Below are 21,562 nucleotides of genomic sequence, written 5' to 3' on the forward strand. Positions count from 1 at the left end.
GAGACACTTGGATGCATTACACTCCTATACTTTGGACAGTGGGCTTTCAATGAACCTTGGTAAAACCAAGGTGATGGTATTTAATACTACACCACAGTGGGTCACGAGATCAGGACCTAAATTCACATATGGATCTTAGGAGCTCGAGTATGTGGGTTCTTATACATACCTGGGAGTCTTATTCACAAGGCCCACCTTTTCTATGCGAGAGACAGCAGACACTAGACTGACTCGCGGATACACAACACTAGGTGGTTTGGAGAGGATGTGCTCACAGGTGCAATTCCAAGAACCCCGCACCAAGCTATGGCTCTTCGATACATTGGTCACATCCACAATACTTTATGGAGTACAGATATGGGAGCCCAGTCTTGACCACCGTAGCAGATCAGGGCGCACTTATGACGAATGGAGGTCGATGGAGAAACCCCTAGTGTCCATGATATCCAGGATGATCAAATGTAAGGTCTCAGTGCCACATCAAATCATCAGAGCCGAGCTAGCAGCTACACTGATTGTGATAGAGGCCCTCACCCAATCAGTCGCATACATACATAGCCTATGGGACTGACCCATACACAGGTATGCACAGTTGGCCCTTGAGTCCTCCAAGCAGCTTGCCAAAGAGGGTGATACTTCATGTTGGTATGCACAGATGTCGGCCTGGTTTGAGCTGCATGGCTTTAGCATGGACAAGTTACCCCCCTTCCAGTACTCCCCTGATGCACCATCTCTTGATCTGAGCAGGTTAGAGATTCGCAAGATCATTAGAATGGATCTTAGCTAGTTGGATATCAGGCAGACATGGTTGATGCCAGGGCAAGAGCTAGGGACAAAGATGGCTTTCTACTACAAGCATTTCCTTCATACTATAGATGATGGATTTATTGCTCACCCAAGATACATGTACACCCACCTTTCCCATGGGATCAGATGTACTATTGGCCAGTTGCGCACCTCCTCACATCAGCTAGAGATTGAGACTAGCAGATATAGATCCATCCCATCAGAGCAGCGCATATGCCAGATATGCCAATTAGAGCCAGAGACAGAGGAGCATTATATCTGCCCGCTGCCCAACGTATTATAAGGTCCGTGGTCGTTTCCATATACTGTCCTTTTAGAGACGGATTTGGACCACTATCCAGAATCATGGATTTTACCAATCAGCGATGCCTTGGCCTCTTTCTTCTTAAGATATGACGGCTTCATGACATGTGTCTCAGGAGTACAGCTGCTCCAGGACACCTAGACCCTCCACAGAGACACCTCACAGACTTCTTCGCAAAGGAAACTCAGAAGACTTCAATACAGTTACAGCCACAGTCCAAACGAGAGCCTCTCTCACTGCCACAGTACACACACAGAAAAGGAGTACTGATTGATCAAGCCGTTCAGCTTAGCCGATCCAGACATCCTAGGCCTCGACACAGACATCGACAACACCTTCACAGGGGGATGCAGAGGATTATTGCTCAGGCTAGAGCTAGGCTCTCCATACTCACATGAGATTGTATCATTTGGAGCCCATTGTTACTAGATAGAGCTCTATGTCTTACACATAGCCATAGTTAGTTTCCTTCTTATTTTGCTTTGTCCTACATATTTTTCTCAAACAATTGTACCATCATACACATGATTATAACTCATAGTCTCATAGGTCATTTTGGCCTTTTGTAGACGTTAATATATCATTTCGTCTCTTTTTTTTTTGTAAAAGGTAATTGTATTAATTACGAAAAAAATACAAGATTACTGGATTACAAGATACATGATGACACAAAGCCATCATGTGAAGAGGTTTTCTCTTTCTCTCTCTCTCTCTTTTTTCTGATTACAAGATACACGAGGGCCCTAGGCCAACGTGTGGGGAAGCCCCGTAGTAATGCACTGAAAAGGTTACACCAATCATGGCAACGACCCAGAGGCAATTGCCATATGCCATGGATGCAAATCCTCCCGAGGGAGCAAGTCGGAGTGTCGGATGATATCTAGCTGCCAATGCAAGAGCCCTTTAAGCCTGGCAATATGTCGGGGTACATTAGAGGCCGAATCAAAGAGAAAAGCATTGCGCGTGGTCCAAATGTGCCAGCATCCCCAATATCTGAAAAAGTGAAATAAGATCTTCGCATGCAACTGTGGCGGTGCGGGATACTTCGGGCGCACAAAAACCCAGTCGAAAGGAGTTAGCGAGGATCCCACCACCACGCGCCAAATGTGCGACAAGAGTGACCAGATATTCTTGGCGAGCGGGCAAGAGAGAAAACGATGTCGGGCCGATTCCGCCGGTGTGGTACAGAAGAAACAATTGCCATTCGAGATGCGACGCTTGGCAAGGGCCGAGGCCAGAGGAAGACCACCAATCATATATCATTTCCTCTCTCTCTCTCTCTCTCTCTCTCTCTCTCTCTCTCTCTCTCTCTCTCTCTTTTCGTAAAAGGTAATTGTATTAATTATGAAAAAAAGGTACAAGATTACATGATTATATGATTACAAGAGACACGAGGGCCCTAGGCCAACGTGTGGGAAATCCCCGTACTAATACACTAAAAAGGTTACACCAATCATGGCAACGACCCAGAGGCAATTGCCATATGCCAGGGAAGCAAATCCTCCCGAGGGAGCAAGTCGGAGTGCCGGATGAGATCTAGCTGCCAATGCAAGAGCCCTTTAAGCCTGGCAATATGTCTCGGTACATTAGAGGCCGAATCAAAGAGAAAAGCATTGCGCGTGGTCCAAATGTGCCAGCATCCCCAGTATCTGAAAAAGTGAAATAAGATCTTTATATGTAACTGTGGCGGTGTGGGGTACTTTGGGCGCACAAAAACCCAATCGAAAGGAGTTAGTGAGGACCCCACCACTGCGCGCCAGATTTGCGACAAGAGTGACCAGATATTCTTGGCGAGCGGGCAAGAAAGAAAACGATGACGGGCCGATTCCGCAGTAGTGGTACAGAAGAAACAGTTGCCATTCGAGATTCTACGCGTGGAAAGGGCCGAGGCAAGAGGAAAACCACCAATCATTGCCCGCCAAAGAAAGACCTTGCATTTGAAAGGTGCCTTATTCAGCCAGCCCTCCATCACTGTTGCCTGCCACCATGACTGCGATTTCCGCAGTCCCCAAACAATATTAGCTTTCACACCCAACCATTGGTGATCTTGAAAGAGAAGATGATACACCTGATTAGTAGAGGCCTTTCCCAGACTCAACCGGCCTGCAAGGTCCCGGTCCTGCCAAGGACGATCCACAGCCAGGGCAGGAAAGGGTTGCCTACCCTGAAGCTCCGACAAAAGCTGTTCCCATAAACCACGGTATCCGCGCGGGATCCTGAAAAGTCTCCTAGCAGTCCGAAACGATGCGAGGACATTGCGAGTGGCAAGGGTAGCATCCGCAATCGAAGTCACACCTAAACGGGCCATGCGGTTAAATCTCGGTCTGAACCGATATTTGTCTTCCCATGAAAGCAATCTCGATACTGCCAATAATTCCAGCTGAAAGGAGTTAGTTTGCAAGCTGTCCCCCACTGGATGCCAACGGGCCTTTTGGAGCACCACTTTCCAAGAGCCGACCAAGTGCAGTAACAGAGAGGAAGAGGGACTGGAAAATCGAGAGTTAGCATTAAGGACATGCCACCAGGAGGCCCGAAGTCGTGTATTACCATGGCGTAGCCCGCTGTCCTCAAGAAAATAACGAGCTATAATGGTCCACGGGTGATGATCCACACACATGGCACGAAAAAGAGACCAACGAAGAGCCAGCATATGAGTTTCTGCATCCAAAATAGCTCCACCACCCATGCGTTTAGGGGTACATGTATGTGACCATGAAATCCACGAAATACCTGCCTACAATGAATCCTTCTTCCATAGCATGAAACGAATGGGATGAGTGAGAGCCTTCAAAGTAGTAGGCGTCCACGGCAACAATGGCACGAAATACGTTAGCATTGGTAGCATAATTGTCTGAGCCACTTTGAGGCGGACATGGAATGGCCACGCTTGCGACTTCCAATACATAAACTTCGCCGCCAGTTTTTGTGAAATCCACTCCAGTAGGTCCTTTGGCCATACATCCACCCCCAATGGGTATCCAAGATGCCTGACAATGGAGCCACGGGAAACCACCTGGCCCTGCCAGCCTAATGACTGTAAATCAGGCTCCATGCAACTGAGTATGGCTGATTTAAAGGCATTGATGCGAAGACCGGAGGCCTGACCAAAGAGCGTCCAAACATCTAATGCCTTTCGAATGTTGTCCCTGTCCGCCCGCAAAATCATAAAGGCGTCATCAGCCAAAGATTGGCTAATGAAGTGCTGCCCCAAAGGAAGAGACAATCCTGCTAGCTGAGCAGAAGCCGCCATTGAGGATAACATTGAAAGGACCGGGTGAGTCGCCAGGGCAAAGAAGAGAGGACTCAAAGGGCAACCCTGTCTGACCGAGCGTGCAAGGACAAATGGCTCTGTAACCCCACCATTGAGCATAACTCTTGAAGAAGCCGCAGCACTAATGGTGTAGATCAATTGGGACATCCAAGTACCAAAACCCATAGCAGACATGAGATCTGCAATGAAGGACCAGTCCACATAGTCAAAAGCCTTTTCCAAGTCCAATTGAATCAATACCACTTCCTGACTGGAGTGCCGCACATAGTCAATAGCCATTTGCACATTTAAGATATTATGCAGAATGTTGCGGCCCTTAATGAAACCATATTGGAGAGGATGCACAATAGCTGGAAGGTGCTTGTAAAGCCGATTCGCCAGCACTTTGGAGAAGATTTTATACATCGAGCCCATCAAAGAAATTGGTCTCCAGTGTTGCAGCATTGACGGCGAAGGGACCTTTGGAATCAGTTTGATAAGGCCTTCTTTCCATGAGGAAGGCATGACCCCTGTTTCCCAAACCTGCTGAAACAGAACCGCCAATGGCTTCACCAGCTGCGTGGCCAAGTTCTCAAAGAATTCATTAGTGAGACCATCCCAACCAGGACTTTTATCCTTAGGCAGGTGTAACAAAACATCCATAACCTCCTCCTCGCAAATATCCGCCTCCAAAGTGGCTTGCATATCAAGTGGAACCTGCTGGCGGACCAGATGATAGAAGACCGAGCGGACATGCGTAACCTGGCTAGAAGGCGAGGAAGAAGAACCAAGAAGTTCCATAAAATAATTTCTGCACATATTGACAATGGTCTGCGGATCAGTGACCATGCGACCTTCCGAATCCTGGAGTCTAGTCATATTTTCGCGACCAGGAGAAGCATGCAAGGCGCGAAAGAACTTATGAGACTGGCAGGCACTATCTTGCAATGTGTCAGTCAAGCTAGGCAGCTTGGCTTGCTGATAAGATTTCAACTGAAACACTTGAATAAGATGAGCCAAACGCATCTCCAGTGACAGCAGAAAATCATCATCTGGGGTATCCACGAGCAACGAACGGACCAAAGCCAATAAGTCCTCTGCTGCATGTCGACGTCGCCGATAAAGAGAGGCATGATGGATCCCATACTGCCGAGCAACCCGCTGCAAATGAAGCCAAGCCCTCAAAGGCGAAGTCCAATAAGAACCTCTCAATCAATTGCTGCATATAGCCCTAAAAAATTGGATGCTTCAAATAAGAGGAGTTGAAACGTAAAGGAAGCCTATCCAGCAACTGCATAAAAGGCGCAATAGGTTGTGCCCGCATCTCAAGCTGGAGAGGGAAATGGTCCGACAATGCTGGTATTTCTCATGGACAATCATCAGCACGCCTGAATAGTGCATAACATGTGTCCCTGCATAAAACAGACGGAATCCATGACAATCCACAACTTTTCCTGCTTCACCGTGACTTTTGTGCTCAACTGCACACAGTACATCCCATTAGTTCTCATGCAAGACAATCCACATGGCATGTTGCTTATGGCGAGAGCAAATGCCTCGCACATTCCACGTGGCTATCTTCATATATCTTCAAAAAAAAAAAAAAAAAAAAAAAAGGAAGTCAAGAATGAGGCGCCTGTTGCCTCGATTTCACCTTTTCCGCAAGAGCATCCAAGACACCCTCATCCAGAAAATCAGCCAATACTACAAACGAATTCTGGCGACCTGCTTTAGAGGTAGAAGGAAAATCCACTGCCTTGGGAGTGGGGCGGGGATAACGCCGATCCCAGGGTGTAATCACATTACCTTTTGTATCAAACGCCAGCTTAGCAGGTGGGCCCTTGGGACCGTCTGTATAGACTTTCCTTGTAGACTGATTACGGGGGGCAGACGGGGCCATAGTACGCGCAGCATGCTGTGAAGTGAACATTTCTTTCCTGCGCATGTACGTGCGTACGGAATCCTGTGAAGCATTAGGCCCAGGATCCGCCAGGCCTGCATCCAACTTTTTACCTTTTTTTTGACGTGCCTCAATCCAATCAGTGCTACGGGAATCCAAACCCAGTACCTGTTGTTTGCCTTTATCCACGACATTAGGTGGCTGAAGGGCCTCCTATGCCGGGGCATCAAGCACCATGTCATCGTTAGGTAGCACAACATGCGCATCCTCGGAAGACGGTTGTCTTTCGGGGCATTCGGCCATAAAATGCCCCAATTTACCACATGAAAAGCAGTGTCCTACAAAGTTGCCCCATTTCAAGCGAAAATGCAAAGAATGCATGCCAAAACAATTGAGGCGAAGCCACGCAGGCCTTTTTCTGGCCGTGTCCCATAACATGCATAAGCGGTTTCGATTCATAGCCCTGAGGCTTGGGGGAACCAGCACTGTTCCCACAACTGCCATCACATTCTTCAACAATGGCCAATAGACCGCCCAACAATTTTCCACTTCCATCCACACCGAGCATTCTCGTTGAAGCAGACGCTGGAAGTCTCCCATAGGGCGCCATGGTACAACATGGACCAAGCGGCGATCAAAGAATAATGGCAACTTAGACAGGAGCTCAGCTCGATGTGTTTCCGATTTCAACAGCACCTCATAAAAGCCGCAAGGTCCAAGGAAGATCTCCTCAACACACTCCCCTTGCAATAAATGGTGCATCCACTGGCGAATATGTGAAAGCACTGGGATCCTAGCAATGAAGAAAAGTATAACGGCACGGTCATAAAACACCGAAAAAGACCGCAAGACTGATTTTGGGTCCACCGTGGCTTCCAGCACGTCATCAGTTCCCGCGTCAGAAAAAGTTTCATTATTATGCTGGACATAATCGCCAAGCAGAGTATTGGCAAAGTCCAACAAATGCTCCCAGTCAATCTCCTGCGAATCCACAGGATCAGAGGCAACCTGCGCATAGGAACGTTCCTGAGAACCCATTGGCTCGTCAGAAGTATGCTTGGAGCGTTTGCCCGTAGGCGGCAGTTCAGAACCCGGAGGCATCTCCTCCGTGCGCGGCACCATATCCTCCGGCTCCTCTGTATCAGAATCAGGGCCAAGGGCTGCCACCGTCCGGTCTAGAAAATCCATATCCAGGCCAGCCATACTGCTGTCTTCTCTCTCCACTGACAGCAGGCGCAGCAAGCAGTGCTCTCAACACTGTGCCGTCTCCTTCCAAGGCTCGTGATAGGAGAGAGGGCAGCTCCTATCTGCACTGTATGTCAAAGGCGCCTCACAGGCCCGCAGGTATACAGTGCGCCATGGACAGCATCACGTTTGACGAGAGGCGACTCTGGTCGAAACCCTAAAACGCACAAAGAAGCAAGTAGGAGCAGGCTGCGGCTAAGCCTGTCCTCTGCGACCACAGGCTTCAGACAGCAGGCGTCAGGCGAGCAGACAGGCACAGGCGGAGCAGGCGGCCACAGACGAATACAGGCGGGTGGGTCTTCAGGCGCGCGGGCAGTCGTCAGGCCATCGCGAAGCAAGCACTCGTCAAGCGCACTCATCAGGCAAGCAATCGTTAGTCATCGCGCGGGCAATCGTCAGGCGTCAGGCGTCAGGCGGCAGTCAGGCGCACTCGTCAGGCGGCAGTCGTCAGATGGGTCTTCAGGCGGCGCGCAGGTATAGGCGATGACAGAACAGAACGCACCGGCGGCAGTATCGCGACTTTTTTCTCCCGCCATCGATTCTCTCTCTCTCTCTCTCTCTCTCTCTCTCTCTCTCTCTCTCTCTCTCTCTCTCTCTCTCTCTCTCTCTCTCTCTCTCTCTCTCTCTCTCTCTCTCTCTCTCTCTCTCTCTCTCTCTCTCATTAAAATAATTGAATTAAGTAGCAATATTTACATCAGACCATCACATCATCTAAGAAAAACAGAACAGACACAAATCAAGGCGAAAGGCTACCAAGACCCTATCACACTAATATCACACAAAAAAGATAGCTGGAGTGGAGCAAACAATATCCGGCCAGGGAGCAGCAATGTTAGGAAGAACCAGATCAATTGAAACCATAGAGGAGATCTGCCACAACACTAAACCACGAACACACGCCACATGACCATGGATGCCCGAGGCAAAATAAAAAATAAAGGCATTTCAAGTACACCAAATATGCCACATAGCTGTCTATCGAAGGAAATGGAAGAGGCACGAATAATCTAATTGCAAGGCAGACATAGAAGGCATTCTTCCCATAATCCACGAACGAGCTGATATCCGCTGCTGAGTCGCCAAGAACCACACACGGGAAGCAAAACTCCAAATCTGTCGAGCAACAAGACAAGAGACAAAGAGATGAAGCAATGTCTCATCACATGTAGTACAAAATACACAACAACCACGGGAGATGTTGCGAGCACGCAACACATCCTCAGGAAGACCCCCAATAAGCAACCTCCACATAAACACTTTACCCTGATAAGGAACCTTAGACTTCCAAAGTTGGAGGAATCTTTAATGCCACTTCTTTTTGCTGTCCCAAATATGCCATAATTTATTAACCTTTCCAGTGACCCATCTCTTGGCCTCGACCATGTGATGATAGATCTAATTAGCTGACCTTTTCTCAAAATCATCAGGAAGCACGAACATCCAATCTCGCCAGGGAGACAATGGCTATAAAGCAAGCAAAGGAGAGAACCTACGACAAAATATCATGATAGCCATGAGGCACCCGAAAGTGCAGACGAATGCGTCGGAAAGAGTAAAGACGGGGCTGCCTAGGAATGACACCATCATGGATCCGAAAGTGTTGACGAATGCGCCGGAAAGAGTAAAGACAAGGCTGCCTCGGAATGACACCATCAAGGACTATCTGCAACCCCAAACGAGCCATCGGATTAAACTTATCTCGTTGCAAGTCTTTATCAGACCAATCCAACAACCTAGAGGTAGCCAACACTTCTCCTTGCAATGAATTCTCCTCCTTATGAAAATCAAGAGGGTGCCAAACTGTAAAACATAACATCTCCTACCAAGATGCAATCAAATGAGAAAGGAGAAAAGACTGGGAGACCTTAATAGGCCTCGTGGAGTTAAGCATATGCCACCAAGAAACTTAAATAACCGTGCCACCATGAGAAATACCAGTCTTTTCTATGAAAATTTTTGCAATATCTGACCAAGGATGACTCTGCACACATAGTGCTTGCAAAAATACTAGTCTCAAAGCAACCATATGCAAATTAATATCCAATAAAGCTACTCCCCCCATCCTTTTAGGAGTAGTCACATGCTACCACGAAATCCATACATGGCCCAAACGATTCTCTTTCTTTTTGCACAACATAAAGCGAATAGGCTAAACCAGTTCCAAAAGAGACTTCTTGGTCCAAGGAAGTAAGGGCACAAAAAACGAGACCATACTTATCATGATGCACTAAGCATCTTTAAGTCTAACATCTCTCTCTCTCTCTCTCTCTCTCTCTCTCTCTCTCTCTCTCTCTCATAACATTGTAGCTTGTAGTCTTGGGCCTTGGCTCTTATCTCTATCCACTTTTGTACACCTTGTGTTGGATCACCAATTTGGCTTTATGATACAGTTATTGTTTTCGTATATTCTCTCTCTCTCTCTCTCTCTCTCTCTCTCTCTCTCTCTCTCTCTCTCTCAAAAATAACAATGATATACACTTTTTGGTGAAACAAAGGTATTTAATCATATTAATGTACAAGGATGGGTATGCTTGATGAGAGAAGACTTGCAATAATGATATATACATACACCAAAAATTTGTGCATGGGAGTGTATATGTTTTGTGTGGGTGCACACGCGCGTATGTATATACACAATTTTTCGTTGATATTATAATACCACACAGACCCACCATATGTACATATCCTTGCAATACTACTGACCTGAGCAGCAATGTCAATTCCAATTTCTTCTAGCACCTACAAGACAAAGCATGGTACTTTCAATCAAAATGCTTCTACATACAGAATTCAAAGATCAATGGCTGCAACAATACATGCCTGGCTAGTAAGTTCTTCTGTCTCTTCTTCAGCTTCATCATCATCCAATGCATCATCAATAGAGTCAGAGATCATTTCAGTCTGCATAATGTATAGCAACAATAGCAATGATTCTCTAGAGAACCTAAAATTTTGCAATCTGGAAGTTTCCTAAACAGTTACATTTGCATTTGTTCAACAGTATAGACTAATGAATGTGAGAAGCTCATATTCAAGCTGGTATCAACTTTAAAACTGGTAAAAAACTGTGATACAAACCGTCATGTCCATTTGTGCTGATTGCTTCTGAAAGTCCTGCATAATCTTTGCTTGTTTTCCTGGTTCCATTTTCTGTTAAAAGCATTTAACAGATTTTCTTTAGATATGAACATAATTACACATTATTCTTTACAGTTTATTTTTCAATACAACCATGTCAGAGAGTAGAACCAAGGGAACTTTATGTCTACAATCAACCCATGCAGTCAAATTTCACAAAGATATGCTAAAATCTTACATCTTCAATCTCAAGTGCACTGAAACCACATTTATACATCCCAAAATCAATAGGCAACTTTTTCTCTATTATCATTGTTAAAAAATAAACCAAATGTGAGCCATGAACAAGAATAGAACACTGAACCTGAGGAGACTTGTAAACATGCAATGGAATCCATAATCAAAGCATGAGAATAAGTACAATACCAGTCAACAAAGCAAACAGCCCTCTAATGACCACCCATAGTGCCTCCAGTCCCTCTCTCCAAGGATGCAAGCAGATAACACTGAGGAGGAGTGGGATCATATAACATACACACACAACAATGGGGCACACAAGGACAACAGGTTGGCGAGATTTTGAGGAGGAAAATGATTACATCAGCCAACATAAATGCTGCCACCTATTCACTAAAAAGTGCTGCCCAAGCTACCTGAGATGCTCCCCACTAGAGCCCAATGCAATGCCAGTAATAGTGCCCACATACCCATGATATGTACAAGCAAGCTAATGCCCTCTCTCCAATCTTGACTAATCAGTACAATAAAATATGCAATGATGATAAGATCATTGTACATGCAACCATAGTTTTTCCACACATTAATCAAATGTCAAATGCAAACTCGTATGAAAACTTGATTTGAACCCTAGACCTAAATCATATGTGACCCTTTTTTTAACATAGTTCAACAAATTGTGAGAAAAATACTAAACTTATAAGCATCTCCAAAACAACTCTTAGATAATCAAGAGGAGATTCCGTGTGTAGGAGAAAAGGTGCAAGTGCTAAGGAAGCTCTGCTGTAATCAAGTTCCAAGATGAGATCCCTACACATCTTGTGTAGGAGAGACGGTGCAAGGTGCTGCAAAAGATCTGCTAAAATCAAGCTCCAAGAGGAGATTCCTACACATATTGTGTAGGAGGGAAGGAGAGACTCAAGAAGGATCAAAAGGTGCCAACTTCCAAGTTGTGCAAGTATGAGTCGGTTGTATACCATGCAAGGAACCATGATCTTATTCCCAAGATCTACAAGTTAAGAACTAGTTTATGTGTAATGGAGGAGCTTGCTCCTTGTCAATAATATAACTCCACGAGGGAGGGGGACTGGCCCATCGGCCAATTTCCAAGTAAAAGGATATGTGCAGAGAACAAAAATGCACAATGTACAAATTACAATATTGAAGTCCGAGTCAATTAAAGTAACTAATTCATCCCGACATGACAACCATAAAAACTAGAACTACATAGCAAGTATAGGGTACTAGGTAAGAACATGCAGCATGTAAAGGTGAATGCATCTTTGTTAGCAGGATTGTCAGCTCACGTGTGAGTTTGTGCGTGCCTGATGAGCTGGGCACAATTCTATGTTTTTTAGGCATTTTATAGTGGTCATTTCATGTGGCTTTTAGCATCTTATGCCAGCCGACCGGCTGCTGTCTATGGCATATTTTGTGCCTATTTATTGGGCTCCTCCTCCTCCACACATACAGTCATCATCATTCTTCTAGTGGACTTCTAGTTCGAGAGAGGAGCCGGTGCCAGTGCCCACGCAGCCAGTGACTCGCTATTGTATGTTACCGTCTCGTGTTTGGTATATGGATTCCATTTCCCGAGCACATCTCTGAGTTCTCTTCTTTGCAATGTTCTTTCTTTCTTTCTCTTCTGTCTTAAGTTCAACAGTTTATTTCAGCGTTTGTCTATGCTTCCTTTGTTGCACCACTTCTGACATGGTATCAGATTGCAGGATCTAGGCTCCTGCTGCTGTGTTTTTCTGCTGATGTCAAGTCTTCACCTGCGTTTGCTGCATTTAATGCAGCATCAGCCTGCATTTACCCCATCACTACCTGCATTTTCAGGCTCAGTTGCTGTTTCTCCCCCTAGCAGCTCTTGCACTACTGACACCTGCTGATTTTTGCTCAACATATCTGCATTTTCAGGTTTGCTCTTAGTCTTGGGCAAGGTGACATCCTGTGACTGTTTTTTACACGTCATTTTTTCTGTTTTGATTGAGTTTTCCTCCTTTGGCAACCGTCACCCTTCGTTTCTCATCAAATTTTTGGTTACACTACATGTGAACTCCCATTTTGTGTAGTCTTTGTTGTTAGTTTGGCTGTATTCTCTCTCTATATACCTGCTATTCTCCATCTTCTCTTCTTATCCTCTCCATATGGCTCATACATGCACTTCTACCGATGATAAGTTACATGGCCTTGACTATCTAACATGGAGGGTTATCATGAAAGCCCGGTTTGTGCAGAAGTGGATCTGGTACATTGTTTATGGAGCTATTCCCCATCCTCGGCGTCCTTTTCCACTTCTTGGAGATTTTGATGAGGATAACCGTGAGGAAGCTGTGCTTACATGGGATACAGATAATGTGCATGCCTAATTTGCTTTTCTTCGATGTATTTCTAAAGAATTTCTACTGGCAGTTACCTCCTGCAAGACATCTCCCGAAATATGGTCGAAGCTTCAAATGTTCTACAAGGCACCTTCCACCATGTGTGCAACGACCCTTTATGGACAGCTTCAACAAATGAAGTTTGAGTCTAAGGACACTATTCAATCTTTTTTGCTCCATGTTACACAGGTACAAGACATCATCTATCCCTATGAGCTTTACACATATGTCCTCAATACTACTTGAGCATGAGGCATCATTGCATTTACACTAAAACCTTCCATCTCATTATAGAGGTTCCAGTGAGACCTTTACAACTTCCAAGAGGGATGACAAGAAAAAGAAGTCGAAGGCCCAATGTTATCATTGCGGTAAGAAGGGCCATTTGCGGAAGGATTGCAAGGACAAACAGCCTCATGAAAAAAGGAGCGGCATAAGAAAAAGAAGGATGCGGACTCCCCCAATGAATCGTCCTCTTCCTCAAACTCCGACTCCGCTCCTCTGGCCAAGGTGACATCCAAGGCACGCAAGGGATCCACTTCTTCAAACCAAAGGACATGCTTGACTACCTCTTCCTCTACTGCTTTTTGGTTCAGGTGATGCGGTCATCCCTCAACTCTCCAATGCTAGAGAGGAAGTGTGAGAGGGCAATGAGATGGGGCAATCGAGCCTCATCTATACAGGTATACAGGTGCACATGTTCCAGAGAGGGACCTCCCTAACACATCAACCAAAGTCTAGTAGGTTCAAACCCTAGAGCTAGGATCGACATCCAAGTTCATATTCACGATAGGCTGTTATTTGACAAACAGCAGGTTTGGCTCCTAGGCTTTGTGCTAACATGAGGGGAGCGGTCTAGCCAAAGGTGGGAATCCATGGTCATATATATTCAGAGGCATTTTTTATGATCTTGTATGCTACTGTGAGACATTACCGATGGACACAAAGACATGCTATGGTTCTTCTCTATTTTCAAAAGCTGGTACCATCGACATCGATATCAGGTTCTCTCCGAGACACCCTGGTGGTGGCTTGATCATCCACTGCTTGGGTATCCATGGTTCTACTCTGGTGGTTCTATGTTGTATGGACTATGATGAGTCATTATCTTTGTATGGTGGTTGTATGTTGCATGGACTATGATGAGTCATTATCATTGTATCATTGTATTGTATCAAATCACCCATGATCTGAAAGAGGGCGTTAGTAGGATTGTCAGCTCATGTGTGAGCGTGTGCATGTCTGATGGGCTAGGCACATTTCTATGTTTTTTAGGCATTTTATAGTGATCATTTCATGTGCCTTTTGGCATTTTATGCCAATCGACCAGCATTTAATACTAGCCGATCAGCTGTTGTAAATGGCATATTTTGTGCCTGTTTATCGGGCGGCTCCTCCACACATACATTCATCATCATTCTTCTGGTGGACTTCTCCTTTGAGAGAGGAGCCAGTGCCAATGCCCAAGCAGCCAGTGACTCACCATTGTACACAATTGTCTCGTGTTTGATATACGGATTTCATACCCCAAGCACATTATTCTCTTCTTTGCAGCATTCTCTCTTTCTTTCTCTTCTGTCTTATGTTTAGCAATTTATTTCAGCATTTGTCTATTCTACCATTGTTGCACCACTTCTAACAATCTTATCACATATGTCCACGCAAAGACCTTCAATATCTTGCAACCCAGCAGCATCCACTTCCTCTATGGAATCTATTTTCTCAATCATTCTACCTATCATCTAATACAAAAGCCCCACGGTTCCAAAACCCATAAAATCATATTGGCATCATTCCAAAAGCTTGCTTCGAATACAATATTAGCCACTTCCATTATCTTCACTATAGCGAGACTTTCTTCCTTACCCAAGCTTCACTAATAACTATGCGAGCCAAGCCATTGTAGCATCTATCACCTAGTCTAGTCAATTTATCAACATAATGAGCATATATAAGTAAAAAGTGTAGTTGATGGCTTCAATAATTTCTTCTTGCTAAATTGGCAATGCAAGATCAATATGGTATGCTTGCATGTAATAAATGCCCTTCCGTCCACACAAAGACCTTTAACCTCTTGCAACCTAGCAACATCCTCTCCTATGGAATCCATTTCTCAATCATTCGATCTATCATCTCATACAAAAGCCCCATCGTGGCCCCTTCTCTATCAACAAGACAAAGGATCTTAAGAATGGGCCATGGGTGCACAAATCCTTACAATCATCTTGGCATCATTTTAAAAGCTTGCTGGACATTTAGTCAATTCATTGCCTTCACTATATGTGAGACTTTCTTCATTTGCCAAAGCTTTACCCAACCATGCAAGGCAAGCCATTGTAGCATCTATCATCCATCATAAAACATATAAACAAAACATGTAGTTAATGGCTTCAATATTTCCTTCTAGCTAAATTTGCAATGTAATGTTAACATTGTACACTTACATGTAACAAATGTCACAAACTTTGTTTCCTTGCATCAAAGCTGGGACATCTTTTCAATGTCTCCCAAAAAAATATCTAAATAGTAGGACATGTATCTAGTGAAAAACAATTCACTTTCTTTCTTGGCCAAGTTTCACTAACAACCATGCTGTGCAAGCCATTGTAGCATCTGTTATCCAACAAATTCACCAATGTAATGAACATATAAACAAAACGAATAACTGATAGCTTCAATAATTCATATGGCTACATTGGCAATACAATGTCAATATTGTATGCATAAAGAAGTGACACATACAGTGCATCTACATTGCAACTGATATGAGAAGCATCTCCCATTATCTAGCACACGTGCATTGATCTTTGTCATGGAGTCAGTTGAGCAGCCAAAGTCATTGAGTGCATTAACAAATTATTATATCACATATTCCTAATTTTTATCTCCATTTACAACCCCAAAAAGGCTTTAATTGTATTATTTGGCATCGATAAGTGTATGGCCGCCACCCAAAACAGCCTAGATGCCACCCTAGATAGTTTAGGGTCTCATATGCTTATAAATAGGGCATGGGCATTATTACTATTGTCTACATCCATCCTAGCACTTTTATACTCATTCATTCTTTATCAGCTCCTTCACTCCTCATCACTCTCCACAACTGTCCACACCCCGAGATAAGGTACATCACCTCCACATTTTCTGCTCTAGTCTGGAGACTACTTTGTTGATCATGGCAACCTAATTCTTGCACATGTAGCCTTGCATTTGCTGATAATGAGGTCTACAGGTGCTACCATATTTGTATTGCTATTGGCAACCTGATTTCAGAGCTGATCAAACTTGCATTTGTAGTCTATAGTTGTCGTCCAGCATCTTTCCATCACCAACAGCCTCTCTACACAAGCATGCAAAGAAAGGATGAACACTATAAAAGAACTCAAAAGACACATGCACGAGAAATGGAATCCATAAACCAAGACGAGCCAATACAGATACAACAATGAGTCATCGGCTGGATAGACATTGGCACTAGCTCCCTCTCTTTAACAAGACCTACAAGTAATGGAGTATGTCTGAAGATGTATCTGAGAAGGAGGGAGCCCTGGCAATAAATAGCCAACATCATGAAAAAGTCGGCTAGATCTACAACCCCATAAAGTAAAGTTGATAAGTCATTAAAATGGCAATTGGCCACAATCTGGCCCCAACAAATCAGGTGACTGCATCACAACTAGAAAATAAAATGCCCAACGCACAAACTCAGATATGAACTAACTAATCTGCAAACACCCTCTCTCATATCATGGATGATCTAGTACAATACAATATTCAACAACAATGACGCATCATAGGACATACAACAATGACCATCACAATGGACCATGGATCCCAAGCAATGGGTGATTAAAAAACCACCAAGGTGCCCTGGAGAGAACTTAATGGCAATGTTGATAATACCGGCTCCTGAAAACATAAAGTACTCATAGCAGCTCTCTACGCCTATCAACAATGCCTCTGCAATAGCATACGTGACCATGGATTCCCTGACCGTCAAAGTGTCCCCTCATGTAAACTCAAACTAGGAGCAAATCCCGCTCTCCATTAAGAAATAGCTCATCATGAACTTGGATATCAATCCCAGCTCTAAGATTTCAAAACCTGTTTGACTTTGGTCGATGTGTAAGGAAGCCCCTCTCTAGGTCCTTTGCAGCTGACCACACTCTTGTTAGGAGTCTAGTCAACTCATGAGAGAGTCTAGGCATGTGATTTAGTGGGCACTATAGATATTTTAAGCATTTTTTATTGTCATTATTCATGTGATTAATGGCATTTATGGCTGGCTGGCCAACCAACATTTATTTCTCGCTGACCTGATTCTTTGATGGCATTATTTATCGCTTGTTTATACCGCTCTCCCCTCCTCAATAAACTTCATGGACCTATTTCAAAACCTGTTTGACTTTGGTCGATGTGTAAGGAAGCCCCTCTCTAGGTCCTTTGCAACTCACCACACTCTTGTTAGCAATTTAGTCATAGAAACAGGAAACGGCCGGAACGGTCCCCCCAACACGCGGAATCGCCTTCCCCGGCACAAAGTTGTCATGGGACGCATTGCAAATCGGTGGAACGTTCCCTGCTGCATTCCCTGTCTGAAACGGGACAGGGAATGCCACGTGGCACCCACTTACCTTTGGCCGGCCGCTGCTCTTGCCCGATCGTCTGCGACTGTGCGTTTCCACCCGCTTCTCTCCTGCCTGTTGCTCCCACCCGATCGTCTATCCATTCCCGCCCCCAGTGGCCTTTAGCCGGCCGCTGCTCCTGCCCGATCGTTTGCGACTGTGCGTTTCCGCCCGCTTCTCTCCTGCCTATTGCTCCCACCCGATCGTCTACCCATTCCCGCCCCCACTGACCAGTCCGCACAGTGCCTGTTCCATGTCCCCCCGTCAGTGGCCAGCCGCCAATCCCCCCGTCTCCTCCCGCCTCCAACCTCTTTTCTTTCTTCTTCCTACTCTTCCTTCTCCCTTCTCTTCTTCCTTCTTCCTTGGACCTTCTCCCTTCTCTTCCTTCTTCTCCTCTTCTCTTGAGTCTTCCTTCCTCTCCAAGTTCCAAGTTCTCCATTCTTCTCCTCTTCTCTTCTTCCTTCTCCCTTCTCTCCTTTTCCCTTCTCTCTTGACTCTCGACTCTTGAGCCTTCTTCCTTCTCTCAAGACTCGAGTTCTCACTTCTCTCGAGCCATTTTAATTTCAATTTTCAGCCTGAAATGGCTTCATCTTCCCGCCCCACTCATCAGACTAGTGATCAAGGAAGAAGGTCCGATGATTGGTCATGGTGGGAAGAAGTAAATGTTGACCGCCCATTGAGTAGTGGAGGATCTCGACCATGGACTTGCAAGCTTTGCCCATACAAGCAAACTAGTGGAGCAAACAAGGTAATCCATTGAGCCGAGCATTTGTATTTCGGATTTTTATTGATTTTAATTTTTCAAAGTTACTTAAATATTAGAATATGGAATACCAATTGCCACTTGTTATGTTCTATGCATAATCAGGTCTGAGCTCATCTCCTACATGAGTCAAATTCAGAGGTACAATTTTATGTGAATGTGACCTTGGAGAAGCAAAGGGAGCTTCATGACCGTGTAGTAGGTCAACAACCTTATCTTGCATCTAGACCACGATATGCTGCAGTTAACCCTGCAAATTTTGTGACACCATTCCTATCAGATAAGTCTAAAGCAAGGTCAATATCAGGAACTGCTACCTCCACACCTACTGCAGCCATTGCATCGGCCATGGCATCAACAGCGCCACATGTTGCACGTAGACAAAGCACATTTGATGCTAGTTGGGATCCCAATAAGAAGGAAGAGGTGGATACATCAGTGGCACGTTTTTTTATCATGACCACATTCAATTTCGTGCAGCCAGATCAAAGTATTTTAAATTGATGTGCAAGAAGATTGGTAAGTATGGCCCTTCATATGTACCTCCATCATCAAAGACCTTACGCACCACTTTGCTCGACAAGGGAAAATGCCTTGTTGAGCAAGCAGAAGTGACTAGAAAGAGCCTATGGGCTAAAAATGGAGTTTCCTTGATTGCTGATGGTTGGAGTGATACAAGCAATCGATCCATTCATGGTATGGCTGCTTATTCTCATGTGGAAATGTATTTCATATCTTCACGTGATGCATCGAAGACAGGAAAGTCAGCAGATGTACTTGCAGCAGAGTGGGTTACAGGTATTGAGCTTATTGGCTCACACAATGTTGTGGGATTTGTTGCAGATGGAGAGTCTGCAAATAGAGCAGCAGGTGCTATTATCCAGGGATATCATCTGCATATCACAATTTCATATTGTATGGCTCATTGCTTGAACAACCTACTAAAGGATATCGGTACCCTGTCATGGATTGCACATGTCATATAGCAAGGAGCTCAAATGGTTAGCTTTGTTTTGAATCACCAGTTTCTTCACCATCACTTCTCTTTACGGTCGAAGAGGACACTTTTAAAATACTCTGATACCAGATTTGCCTTTAACTTCTTGATGCTAGGCAGATTAAGAGAATGCAGTGGTGCCTTGAGGCAATTATTTCTTAGTGATGAGTTCACCTCATCAACATTGGCATATACTCCTACAACTATCTTATGCTTGGAGAAAGCAAATAACTCCACTTTTTGGGATGATGTAAAGCGGATAGATGCTGTGGTATCACCTATTGTGCATTTATTGAGGGTTATGAATGCTATGCAACCTTGCATTGGCAAGGTATATGAGGCTGTGGATAGGCTGAATGAAAAGTTGCAAAAGTTGGCACCAAATGATGAGGCGTATGAGAAGATATGCCATTTAGTTGTGACGAGGTGGAACTGCATTTGTTGTGGATCCTGAGTTCCAGGGCAAGGGTCGGGAGAATGACACTGAGGTTATGGATACATGGAGACTTATATTGTCTCGTCTAGTGCCTGATCATGGCACTAGATAAAAAATCAAAGATCATCTTTCATGTTAAAGGACCTTTCGGGGTTCTTTTGGCTATGGGGAAGCATAGGAGAATCACTGTAAGATTGGGACAACTTTATGGTGGGAGGACTATGGTTCAGATGGTCCTGAGTTGCAGCAACTAGCCATCTATATTTTGAGTCAGTTAGTTAGCTCCTCTTGTTTGGAGTAATTGTGGAGTACATACGCTCACATTACTTCAAAGAACAGGAACCGTCTTGGTATGGAGAGGACAAACGATTTAGTATTCGTTAGTGCTAATTTGAGGATGTTATGTAGCAATATAACAACAAAGCCCGATCCATTCACAGAGTGGGAGATGCAACAAGAAGAGGAGACACATGCTGATGTTGAGGGAGATGCAGCAATTCATGGTACACATGATGATGAGGCTGGCACTTCAGGAGTAGCTAGAGCAACCTCAGATCATGATGATGATCTTTGATTTAGTTTACTTATCATGAGTCTCATGATAAATGACACATGTACAAACAGTGTGACACTTAGGCTGTTGTGCCATGCCAATATTATATTTATACTTGTAGTCTTGCAGTTGCTCTTCGGGCTATTTTGGCATGCCGCATTTGCTTCAGTTTAGAGATTAGACTTTATATTTGTAGTCTTTTTTGGGGCAATGAGCATGTTCTTTCAAAGATTAGACTTCATATTTGTAATCTTTTAAGTTTTTTGGCAATGGGACCATAGGCATGTTCTTTCAGCTTAGACTTTAAAGTTTAGTTCATTGTTCATTGTTTTATCATTTATGGCATATGTATTATGCATTTTATAATTGAATAGTTGACATCTTGAGCCTTGTAAGTTGCAATTCAATTTCTAATGAGTAGCTTTAGAAGGATGCATGATATCTTAGTGTTAAATTTGTCCTTGTGGATTATATACCTTGGTTTTAACACTCCAGAGTCCACATGGATTATGAGCGAAATACTAAATTTTTTTCATGAATTTTAAATTTTTAAATATCATTCCCGTTCCCACATCCCCGTTCCCTAGGTTTGGTGTCCTCGTTCCTGTTCCCCGTTTCATGTTTCTATGAGTTTAGTCAACTCATGAGAGAGTCTAGGCATGTGGTTTAGTGGACACTGTAGATATTTTAAGCATTTTTTATTGTCATTATTCATGTAATTAATGGCATTTATGGCTGGCTGGCCAACCAGCATTTAATGCTTGCTGGCCTGATTCACTAATGCCATTATTTATCGCATGTTTATACAGATCTCCCCTCCTCAATAAACTTCATGGCCTTGCTTATTTAACATGGAGTACTGTTATGAAAGCATGGTTTGTGCAAAAGCAATTGCGGAACATGGTTTCTTGAGCTATTGAGCATCCTCAGTCTCTCACTCCTCTTCCAAATGATTGGGACTAGGATAACCATGAGGAAGTTAT

At 44.3% G+C, this 21,562-nt stretch overlaps 1 protein-coding gene across 2 annotated transcripts in view; it reads right to left on the minus strand.

Moving 5' to 3' along the window:
- Window positions 1-21,562, minus strand: part of LOC148014417 (vacuolar protein sorting-associated protein 2 homolog 3-like) — a 162,840-nt gene that overhangs the window by 87,009 nt on the left and 54,269 nt on the right. For both annotated transcript variants that reach the window (XM_087667423.1, XM_087667422.1), the window contains exons 7-9: window positions 10,585-10,656; window positions 10,327-10,407; window positions 10,210-10,245 (exon numbers count right to left, since the gene is read on the minus strand). In XM_087667423.1, the coding sequence (XP_087523549.1) occupies window positions 10,210-10,245; window positions 10,327-10,407; window positions 10,585-10,656 (189 nt within the window). The remainder of the gene's footprint in view (window positions 1-10,209; window positions 10,246-10,326; window positions 10,408-10,584; window positions 10,657-21,562) is intronic.

This window comes from Lygodium microphyllum, chromosome 25 (assembly GCF_053477565.2).
Source record: "Lygodium microphyllum isolate KBCC chromosome 25, Lygodium_microphyllum_v1.1.10, whole genome shotgun sequence".
Classification (NCBI taxonomy): Eukaryota; Viridiplantae; Streptophyta; class Polypodiopsida; order Schizaeales; family Lygodiaceae; genus Lygodium; species Lygodium microphyllum.